Consider the following 12017-nt stretch of genomic DNA (forward strand, 5'->3'; position numbering starts at 1 on the left):
TGGTCCAAGATTCACACAGCTATTGCTGCACTGCAGATCACAATTCCAAACACTTGGCCAGTGACCCCACTGAGGGCAATGACCCACAGTTTGTAAGACACTGTTCTAGAGCTTCTCCCAGATGCAACTTGAGAACCAATATCAGAAGAGCATGTTTGCTGTTGAAAGCATAGAAAACATTTTTGAATGTGGGAGTCTTTCCTCTTATCTTCCAGTGGCAGGAACCCAGTTTCAATGAAGTCTAGCTTCTGAACATTGTGGTGTCACTACTGATGTGGTGCTTCCAGGAGAGCTGAAGACTGAGGCTAGATGTCCTTGTGTATATATACATATAATATATATGACTCCAATCTATGGTCAACCCTGAGGAATGATGGAATTTTCTAACTTTGCTTACTTTGAACGAGAGAATACTTGTGTGAGATTTTCAGCATAAGGTTAAGAAAAAAAATAGATTTTTGAGAGTGTGTACTTGAAGATTATTACATTTATTACTGGACATATGGATTGCAGAGTCACTTTCAATATTGCACGTTTCTCTATTTATTTTCCTCTCAGCAAATCTTAAATAACTCCACTGAGGCTAGTCACCAAATCATACTTTATTTACAAATGAAAAGTCCTCAACTCTAGTACTGCTCTTCCTAGTCAGCTAAGTGTCATAATCTTTGACACTCTTCTTTTTATCTGTCAGCCAGGGGTCCCTGATTGGACCAGATTAACAGCACCAATCAGGGAACTCATTCTTTGAAGTCCAGCTGGCTGTTATCATTATAATCACTACAAAACTCAAACAAATGGATCCTGCAGCATATTCTGTAACTGTTAAGAATCTAAAGCCTCTGTACTAGAACAAGTATTTAGTTATATTTTGTCTACATTCAGATATGGGAATTCTTGTTAGGTGATCAAAACCTAATACTAGTACAAAACCTGTAGATGTTAACACGCTGCTATTTTTCAAAGTGCATCCATCATCATTTTTGGCAACTATTGAACAGCTGAAGATTCTTGAACATGCCGATGACTTAAGATACACTTTGAAGATTGAACTTTGTAAATTATGACAGTTAAAGAGAATGAAATAGTATTTTTTCTTTGAAAACCATCATCTTATCAAGATGGCACATTAAAATGGCAGTTTTGTCATTTGAGAATCGTTCATTGTGAAACACAGGCCCATAATCTGTTGGTATAAATAATTAAAATTAAGCTTTTGTCTCCAACTACTTACCGGTACAATCTGAAAATGCCTTATCTTCTGACAATGGCATAGTGACAAAACAAAACTTTTCTGGTTACTTTGACTGTCCCGTAGTAAAAACATCCTACATGGGATGATAAGAAGGAAAATAAATCTTTGTTATCTATAAATTGTTGTTTATCTGAAAACTTTAACTCATGGGGGAAAAATTTGGAAAGAAGTGATAAGTTAATGAGTAGAATCAAGACCGAAGGGAAAGGTATCAAGGCTGAAGAGAAAGGTATTAAGGCAGGAAATGATCAATTTGGCATGACCATGACAAGAGGAGATAGAACTTACAAGTCTACGAGTAAATCAACAAGTAAGGTCATAGGATGACACCAAAATAGGCAGAGAGCCAAGTAGTCAGAATTACCAACTAAGCCTATGGAAGGAGATAGACAGGTTGGGTGAGTAGACAAATGTTAGGGAGATAGAATACAAAATGGTAAATGTGAGATTATAGACTTTGATAGGAAGAATAGCAGAGCTGAATATTAAATAGGTAAATACTGCAGAAAGCTACAGCACAGATAGATTCAGGGATCCTTGTGTGTGTATTACAAAATCCAGCATACAGGTCCAGAAAATAATAGGGAGGACAAATGCACTGATGGTTTTCTTTCAAATGGAATGCAGTACAAAAAAGGAAGGTCTTGCTAAAACTATAAGGCACTAATCAAACCACATCTGGAATTCTGCGAACAGTTTTGGTCCCTTATCTAAGGAAAAATATGCTCGCATTGTGGACAATCTAATAGAGTTTCCCTCGACTGATTCCAGAGAGGAGGGATTTTTAATTAAGAGACATTGAATCAGTTGGGCTGGTACTTACTGGAATTTAGAAGAATGAGTGAAGACCTTATTGAACCATGTAAGTTTCTTGGGGGTTCAAAAGAATAGATGGTGAGATGTTGTTTCCCCTTTTGGACAAGACAACATAATCTCAACAGAATCACTTAATTAAGGCAGTGACGACAAGGTGTTTTTTTTCTCTCAATGAATCTGTGAAATTCTTTACTGTAGAGGGTGTCAAGGCTGGGTCATTAAGCTTATTCAAGGCTGAAATAGATAAGATTTTTAATCATTACGGGAATCGAGGGTTATGGAGAATGGCAGGAAAGTGGAGTTGAGGATTATCAATAGAGCTAATGATCTCATTGAGTAGCGGAGCAGATTCAGTGGTCTAAATGATCTAATTTTGTTCCTATGGCTTATGGTCTTACAGTTATAAAAACAATAAAAGGAAAAACCTGAAGACTTTGAATCTGAATGCATTTTGCATTTGAAATAAAACATGAACTTATAGCACAAATAGAAATAAATAAGATGATATGATCATCATTAAAGACATGGTTGCAAGATTACATGGATTGGGACCTGAAAATTGAAAAGATACATGACATTTAAGAAGGACAAAAAACTAGAGAAAGGAGGAGGTCATATCGGTGATAATATTAGCACAATAGAGATGAATGGCTTGCATTCAGGAAACCAGGATCTAGAAGTAGTTTGGATAGGAAATGAGAAATGTTAAAAAGCAAGATGCCTCTTGTGGGAGTGATGAACAGGCCCCTAAAAGTAACATATGGTAGTGCTCAGTATAAAAGGAACAAATAATGGGAGCTGGTCAGAATGGTATGAAGATAATCATGAAGGACTTTTAATCTACATATTTGAGATTTAGATTAGATTCCCTGCAGTATTGAAACAGGCCCTTCAGCCCAACAAGTCCACATTGACCCTCCGAAGAGCAACCCACCCAGACCCACTCCCCTACATTTATCCCTGACTAATGCACCCAAAACTACGGGCAAGTTAGCGCAGCCAATTCACCTAACCTGCACATCTTTGGATTGTGGGAGGAAACCCATTCAACCACAGCGAGAATGTGCAAGCACCACACAGACAGTTGCCTGAGGTGGGAGTTGAACCTGGGTCCATGGCGCTGTGAGGCAGCAGTACTAACCACTGAGCCACCGTGTATATACTGGAAAACTCAAGTGAGTAGTGGTTGTGTAGATGAGAGTTCATAGAATATTTTCAGGATAGATTCTCAGACTAGCATATTCTAAAGCCAATAAAAGAGCAGCCTAGATGTAGTTCTGTAAAATGAGATAGGACTAATTAAAGTTCTCAAAATGAAAAGATCTGAGGTAGCAATGATCACATTATGACTCTATTTTACATGTGAGCTTGATGGAAAAAAGAATGTGTCTGGGACAAGTTTGTTTTTAAACCTAATGAAATCAAAATTATCTGAAGTTTTAAAGTTGTTCAACAGAGATGCAGCTTTAGGCATTTAAATGGATGTTTAACAGTGCAAATATTAATACATTCCAATGAGCAAGAAAATTTTCAAGAGTGGACCCAGTAACCATGCTTTGATAAAGAAGGTAAAGATTGTAACAATCTTAAAAGTAAAAGCATTTATTTCCAGAGACAGGTCAGAAAATTGAATAGAAGCTAAAAAAAACAGTTTAATATGGAAAAAAAATTAGAAAATTTTATAAATCTAGCCAGAAATACAAAAGCATGTTGTAGGTTTCTATAACTTGTTGGAAACAAAAACAAAAAGAGATCCAATAGAAAACAAGCATTGGGAATAAGTAATGGAAAATAAGGAGACAACACATAAATTGGGCAGGAATTTAGTATCGGTCGTCACTATAAAAGAAACAAGCAACATCCCAGAATTAGTTGTAAATCAGGAAATGAATCAAAGGCAGGTACTCCAGAAAATTACAATAACCAGAGAAGTAGTGCCGAACAAACCATTGGAGATGGATCCAACTGGATTTCACCCGTGTCTTAAATTAATTGGTTAGTGAGATAATTAGGAATTTTTGAAAATTTTCAAGATTTAGGAAAAGTTTCTTGGAAAATACCAAATGTAACTTCTTTTTCAAGAAGGATCAGAAGCAGAAAACTACAGGTCAGTTAGCTTCACATCTGTTTAGGGAAACTTGCAGAAGATACTTTTTGAGACTTCATAGCAGGAGCTTTTGGAAAGAACTCAAGGTTATTGGAGTTTTCTGAAGAAATATCATCTGCTGTGGATTAAGGGGAATCAGTAGTTAGATTGTACATGGGTTTCCAAAAGTCATTTGATAAGATGCTATATCAATAGTTACTGCAGAACATAAAAAGCTCATGGTGTAAGGTGCAACCAATTGTCATGGATGTAAGATTGGCTAGATGCCAGAAAACAAAGTGTACATAAATGAGTCTTTTCAAATTGGAACATTTAATGAGTGATCTGGGAACCTTAACTTTTTAAAAGTATGTACAGATGATTTCGATGAAGAGACTGCAGGTATGGTTGCCAAATTTTCTGATGATACTGTTAAAGTCAAAAGAATGTATGGTCACTTTAAAAGAGAAGTGTCTTTTCTGAGCTGAGAGATTGACAGCATAAGTGTCTGTGACTAGATGACAGGTGTAGAGAGTGCTGAGAATGCAACAATCAGCTTGGGGTTGCATTTTGATGTTAAGGCAACCAGATTTTAATTAGCCAATTATATGCCCAGGATACCAAAAATTTGAATTTGATTTTATTAACAACATCAGACCAATGAGAGGGTACGAGGCTTGGGTTTGTTAAAGGAAGGGGATTTTGAAAATTAGTCAGAGTTGACTGCCAGCCAAAGAAATAAACATTAACACTTTCACAGAAATCTCTCAGAAGGCATCATATATTAAAGGTACCAAGAAATTTTATACAAAAACACTCACAGCAAAAAGGAAAAATTATAAAAGACAGTCCAGGGAGAAAAACAATGGGATCATAAGGACGGAAGGAAGCAGCGGATTGGGAAGACCTGAAGGAAGACAGCATAAGAGACTGTAAGATTGAGAGTTTACGTTAATTTATTGTTTAATAATTGTGTTATCGGAGCAGCATTTTAGTAAAGTTGGGATTAGTTAAGAGAAAAACGTGCTTGGATTTGTTAATAGTTTTTGTTTAGTGCTCACTGTTAGCAAAATAAATTGTTTTTTTTCTTTAAATAGTGAAAACCAGGGATTTTCTTTCACTCATTCACTCACTCAGTTTTAACAGATTACAAGGTGAGCGAGCTTCTCTGGGTGTTTTAGTTTTAATTATCAGAGTGATTCGACCTCCGCATCATAACAATGTAATAGGAGGAAAGTAAATTGTGAAGATCACATACAAAATTTATAAAGGGACATTGGAGGTTAAGTGAGTTAGCAAATGGAGTATAATATAGAAAAACGTGAAACAACTCATCTTGGCAGAAAGAATTCAAAGAAAAACCCATCATCTACATACCAAGAGATTGCAGTCTCTGAGATGTACAAAGAGCTGGGTGTTGGACTGCATACACTGTAATGCCTGCTCAGTTTTCGAATGTATCAACTCTCTTCATATACAATAGACTTTGAATAACAGTTTTTCTATATAAGTGACCAATAGATTCTTGCATAGCAATGACGCTTGTCACTCAGTAGCTAAGTAATTCATTTTTAAAATCATGATACAGTTCTCTTCAGGGACCACACTGTTGCAGAAAGAATTTTTTAAAAAGCCCATTACCTGAACGGTAAGAGATCTGAAACACACAGAGACCTGGGTGTCCAAGTGCTTTAGTTGCAATGCATTAGTTTGTATGTACACCAGTAATTAGGAAGGCTAATAAAATGTCATCACTTATTGTGAAAGGAATTGAAAACAAGGTATGGTGGTCATGCTTCAGTTATACAGAACACTGGTGAGCCCGTGTGTGAAGTATTTTGAACAGCATTGATCTCCTTGTTTAAGGAAAGATGTTAGTATGTTCGAAGCAGTTTAGAGAAGGTTTAGTTGACTAATACCTGAAATAGGCAATTTGTTTCATGAGGTAAGGCAAGATAAACTAGAATTATATCTACTAGGGTTTAGCACAGCAAGAGGTGAGTTGATTGAAACTTACAAGGTCCTAAAGGGTCTTGGTATGGTGGTTGTGGAAAGGATGTTTGATCTTATGGGAGCATCTACTATTATTTCTCACTGTTTCAAAATAAGTGTCACCCATTTATAACAGAAATGAGGAGAAATTTTCTTCTAAGAGGGTTTTGGGTCTTTGAAACTTTCTTCCTCAAAACACAGATAGTTAAGATTCTCAAGAAGACAGTGAGAACTTAGAGGACAGGGAGAAACTAATCAGATCAGGCAGAATCTTACTAAGTGTTAGAGCAGGCTAGATGGATCACGTGGACTACTCTTGCTCTGAATTTGTTTGTTTGTATGTTTGCAAACTACCAAAAAACTCTGCTGTCATCACCAAGCCCATTTTCTCCCTGACCATCTGCTTAAGCTGAATCAAAATGCTTAACGCCTTGAGACTCTATTCAATCCAGAGTTATTGTATAACCCAACATCCTGTTCATTGACAAAACTACTTGCCTCAATAATTATTTCCTACTTTCCAATTTTAAGCACTAATCCAGACTTGTCATTTTGAGTCTCAAATTATTCTGCATTGCAAAGAACAATCTCATGATCTTTCACTCCACAACTTGGGAGCTGTGTGAACTTCCACAAGAAATCCCGAATGTAATTCCTGCTCAACCATTACTCCCAATATTGTTGCTCTGATCCAAGTGGATTAAATTTAAAAACCTTATCCTCATCTACAAATTCCTCCACAGACTCTGTCAACTTGGCCTTCACAGCTTCTTTGGTTTTGAGTGTATTCCAACATTCCTTGATTTTTTTTTCCCAACAAAAGCAAAATACTGCAGATGCTAAAAATCTTAAATAAGACTTTAGAGAGCAGAAAATTCTCAGTAGAGCTGGCAGCAGAGTGGACAGAAGAAACAGAATTTCATTGATGCCTGTAACCCTTCTTCAATTCACTGGGTTCCAATGAAATGTTGGTGAACTGGTTGGGGGGTGGGTGTATTTAATCAAGTGGGAGGTTACAAAGCAGGAAAGTTTTGCACACTACAATTCATGCAATCAATTAAGTGTGCCAGCTGCCACTGCAGATACTCAGTAACAGATGGAGAAATCGCTGAGAACAAAGCCTGAAAAGATGGCACCCAGGGGCACTTCCATCATTGTCAGGCACTCAGTATCTGATCAACAGACCTGTAATCGGCAAAAGGCGGCATGCTGAGAGCTACTTACTTTGCAAAAGGAAACCCAGTGAAACTAGTCCACCTCATGTTTTGCATTTCAACATGGAACTCCCAAACATCTAGTACTTTCCTTCAAAAATTACTGTTTGTATCCGTCTGGATTCCTTTGTGGTCAAACTCTGCTCTCCCCAATGGCCCTCACCCTACCATCTCAATCTTGCTATCATTTATCGGTGTCTCAGCTCATGATGTTCCTAGGCTTTGGATCATTTATAGTATTTGCAGTAGCCACCTCTTCTCCAGTGCTGAAAGAGCTGTTTCTCTTTGACTGCCTGTCAGATAGCATGCAAGAGGCAGGACTTCCAGCTCTGGGGTCCTCGGTCCAAAGATGATCTGCAACTGCAAAGATAAGGGTGAGGGCCTTCCTGAAAAGTGGTAATATGGAGCTGTCTTGCTCTCCAGAGCTGCCTATTTTGTTGAGAATTTGCCTTCTCTCAAACTTTGACGAAAGCCATCTTTCTCTCAATTCCTCACGACAGATTCATCCTGTCTTAACTATTATTCAAGGCAATCCTCCATAACTTTTTCTGAATTTTTAATTGTTTCTCCAGTTGTATTAACTTCCTGATACTCCATCTCTTTATATAAATCACGATATTTCTTAACACTCAATGCTGACTTACTATCCATTAATTTTTCTGCCATGTGATCTGTCTCGAAACAACTTTCTGTGATGCCATATGAAATTAACATCTCATTATGCAAGTAGAAGACAGATTTCTTCTGCAAAGTTGCATTTCCTTTCAGGTTATTATGTGATTCAAGAACTCAAAATTAGAAGTAAATTTATGATTTGGTGATATAGTGGCTCTCTACTCTAGGATTTCTGCAAACAAAGCTTCAACCCAGGCCACATTGAGACAAAACATTCTTTCCTCTCTGGTTATGCTGATTTCCTTGATGAAATCAGTTTATTGAAAGCCAAGCTCTTTGTAATCATTAGGTCACAATAAAGAATGCTCATAATCATTGTTCACGAAGAAAAATCTGCTGGTCTTGAGCATGGAGTGAAAAGAGTGGTGTGATTTGAGCATGCTTCTCATATTGGTCCAAAAATAGAATATAAATGACGAATACAGATATTTTACTCTGTCTTCATGTGTACCATTTTCCACTTAATTTGCTTGTTGCCAGAACTGGGTAATCAAAACCAAAGCACATTCTTTCTTCATCACTGACATCCTTCATTTTGGGTGCAAAAATCCATCTCTCCCCACCCTGCTGCCAACAGCAAATAATTATTAAGTCTTGTATGTGATAAAAAATTCACAATTCTTGAACAAACAAGCTTCCTACCATCTGTTTTCTAATGGCGTGAACTTCATTTTGAAAGCTAAAACAATCAAGGACATCACAAATCCACTTCCAATGCCATTCCACTCACCCAAAGCCAAGTTTCAAATATCCAGTAGTGGAGATTAAAGTATAAATCTAAATATATGTTTCCAATAAACTGAGAAGTAATGTTCAGTTGATGTTCCAGGATATCTTATTGTAAGGTTTACCTACAGTCAAATTATTATGTGAGTACATTTTATTTAAAACGATTGTTTTTGGTATTAGAGTGTTTTTTTTTCTATTGGGACAAAGGTTATGAAAAAAACTAAGTTTGATGCAGGACTCTGTATATTTTCAATTGCTAATCCAAATCTCACATATTAAGGCATGTATTTCAAAGTAGCAATGACAAAGAATCCAGTATCTGTAAGTTTAAAATAAAACTAAATGAACATGAAATATTAATGGTTAAAAATGTACCTTCTTTATACAACTCAAAATGTATATCTAGAATATAAATATTTCTATCAAAATACAAGAAAAGCATCAAGATGCAACACTGATATTGTGAACCCAACTAAAATGGCTACATGAAGTGGAGGAAAGTGTTAAAAGTATGCCTTTTTTAATTAAGTGACATATAAAGATAGTTTAGAAGTGAAGGCCTCAATATTAACAAATGAATAATAAGCCAAGATTTCCAAACAATCATTATTAAATCTTTACATAAGAAAATCAACTCATGTAGGAAGTGGAATCTCAACCAAATTTATACTAACACTTAATGATCAACATTTTAAAGACTTGGCTCTAAAAAGGGCAAAAGATCAATATCAACTCCACTTTGTCATAAAAACTTTAAGTGAAAGTAATCATAAATGTATGTAAATTAGAAGCATTTGCCTGTTTCTTATGTGTTCTTGTAAACAATTTCCTAAATCAAACTAGCTGGAAACACTTGCTATTATAATTATGGACACAATGTCTCATCCAATCATAATATTCCTTGATGCTTACCCATCCACAAGGCCTTGTTGTTCTAATAGTTTTTGAGCTTCATCTCTGGAGAGTCGGTGATGAAACCATAGCTGCATCCTATGAATGGCTAAATTATAATGGAAAAAATGAATTTCTAAACAAAATCATAGAATTAGCATAAAACATATTCATTTAGCTATGTCTCAAAAGTAACTTAACCCAGCACAGTCACAACATAATAGACAAAAACTTGAATTTTTGAATTTTAGCAAATAGTCTTCAATTGTTAAATATTATTTCTACTATTATCCATTATCTTAAGTGGATCGGCAAATATATTTCATTTAAAATGAACTGACATCAATAATTTGCTTGACTCATGCAATATCATACTTGCTGCACAAAGTACATATTGAAAAAACCTTGACATGTAGTGCTCTGCGATGTGGTTGGACTTCCATATGTGTTCAAACGATGACAGCTTCTCCTCTGTTTTTACAAGAATTTACATTTTAAAATATCAATTTCTTTATTAAACATATCCAACTTGAATTATAGGCCTAAAGTCACTTGTATGCTATTCTATACAATTACCTCAGAGTTACACTGGAATATGTCGCTTGCTTATAAAATTAGAACGTGTGCAAATTGAAACTAATTGCTTCTAGTGGTTCTATTATTTCTCAAGGATAAATTTTGAATTGTTGTAATATTAATCTACAGAGTTCAGCACATGAATGGGTACCTAATATTAACTAATAGTAACTAATTCCTGGTGAAGGGCGTTTGCCCGAAGCGTCTATTTTCCTGCTCCTTGGATGCTGCCTGACCTGCTGTGCTTTTCCAGCACCACTCTAATCTTGACGCTGATTTCCAGAATCTGCAGTCCTCCCTTTTGCCTAACTAATATTACTGACAAGTTACTGATTATTCTTAGCTGATCCTAGTTAACCTCAAAGAATCACATGGATACCCCAGTTATTATATGTTGGGCAATGTCACTCTATCTGACAATGACTTGAATATTCTCTACACAGAAGTCTGATTTTGATTAAGAGCAATGAAAGGAGCAAAGTAAAATGACCATGCTTCATATGAAAGAAGAAACATTCAGGAGTTCGTAAAGAAATCATTAACTCCTATTTTCCACGTGCCAATTTGCAAAACAGACTGACACCAACACTGGGTTCAGTTTCCACACCAGCTGAAGATACCACAAAGGATTCTCCTTCTCAACTTCTGCCCTCACCAAAAGAATGGTGACCCTTACGTTAAATCACCAACAATCTCCTCTCATGAGAGAGCAGCTGTATGGACAGGCAGGACAAAAGCAACTTTACTTCTACTTCACTTAAAAGTGCTGAAAAACTATAAACCAAAACAAAAATAAACTAAATATTCAGATGAGGCAGCTTCTGAAGACAACTCAGACACGAGGTGAACCAACTGATTTTTGTTTGTTTTTTGGCTTAATATCCTGTAATGCCTGGTCACAGTTCTCAAACATACCAAAGCACTCCATATATAATGGACTTTGAAGAACAATTTTATTTTAATCAAGGTTGTTACGACACAGGGTAAACTCCTCCCCCCCCTCCCCTCCATTAATATAAACCAGCATAACAGAAAACATTCATTCCATGCTGTAATCTATGAAAATTTAAGAGGTAAAGAACTATCTCAAAAGTAACTATTTAAAGTGAAAATTAACAACTTTATTTTTTAAAATCTAACAGAGAATAATTAATGAACAATTATTTATAACTCATTTATCTAAATCTATCTTTTACCTTCCCCTCTACAATACTGGTCTGATAAAACCCTTGATTTAAGATTTACAGAAAAATTCAAATTTCAAGCTGTCAAATCTTCTCTTTGTATCCTCCTCTGTAGATTTGGACTCCAGGTCAGGGTTGATTTTTTTTTATGCAAACTCCTTCCCCGGAGTTGCTTTATGTCTCAGAGAGTTCTCACTAGCAGTTTACATCTGTTAGTATTTTTGGCAGTTTTCCCTCAACCGTTTTTTTTTTTCGGTTTTAAACCCCAAAACATCAGACCGTTTCATTGGTTTTAATATTGTCAAAATACCAAATTCAAACTTGATTGGAGTTTGGTATCTTAGGGCATAATTTAAACAGATTGGCCGAATTTGAATTTTATTTTTTGTCTCATAGCAACCCAGCCAGTGCTAGCTGTTCTGATCAAGTGTTACACTGTTAACCTTGTTTCAGACTCTCTGGGCCATTCAAGTCCTTGCTAGCTTTCAACTCTCTTAAAAAGGTACAGTACCCCTTACACCTTTAAAAAAAGTGATCAACTGATTCTTGCATAGGTACTGAGAGTTAAACATCATTGCTCCGTAATTCATTTTTAAAAT

General features: G+C 36.0%; 1 protein-coding gene across 2 annotated transcripts in view; it reads right to left on the minus strand.

Moving 5' to 3' along the window:
* The window catches only part of grb14 (growth factor receptor-bound protein 14), a 150472-nt gene that overhangs the window by 3847 nt on the left and 134608 nt on the right, over positions 1-12017 (minus strand). For both annotated transcript variants that reach the window (XM_072579480.1, XM_072579479.1), the window contains 3 exons: positions 10063-10129; positions 9680-9767; positions 1235-1328 (listed from right to left, as the gene is read on the minus strand). In XM_072579480.1, coding sequence (XP_072435581.1) covers positions 1235-1328; positions 9680-9767; positions 10063-10129 — 249 coding nt within the window. The remainder of the gene's footprint in view (positions 1-1234; positions 1329-9679; positions 9768-10062; positions 10130-12017) is intronic.

This window comes from Chiloscyllium punctatum, chromosome 10 (genome assembly GCF_047496795.1).
Source record: "Chiloscyllium punctatum isolate Juve2018m chromosome 10, sChiPun1.3, whole genome shotgun sequence".
Lineage (NCBI taxonomy): Eukaryota > Metazoa > Chordata > Chondrichthyes > Orectolobiformes > Hemiscylliidae > Chiloscyllium > Chiloscyllium punctatum.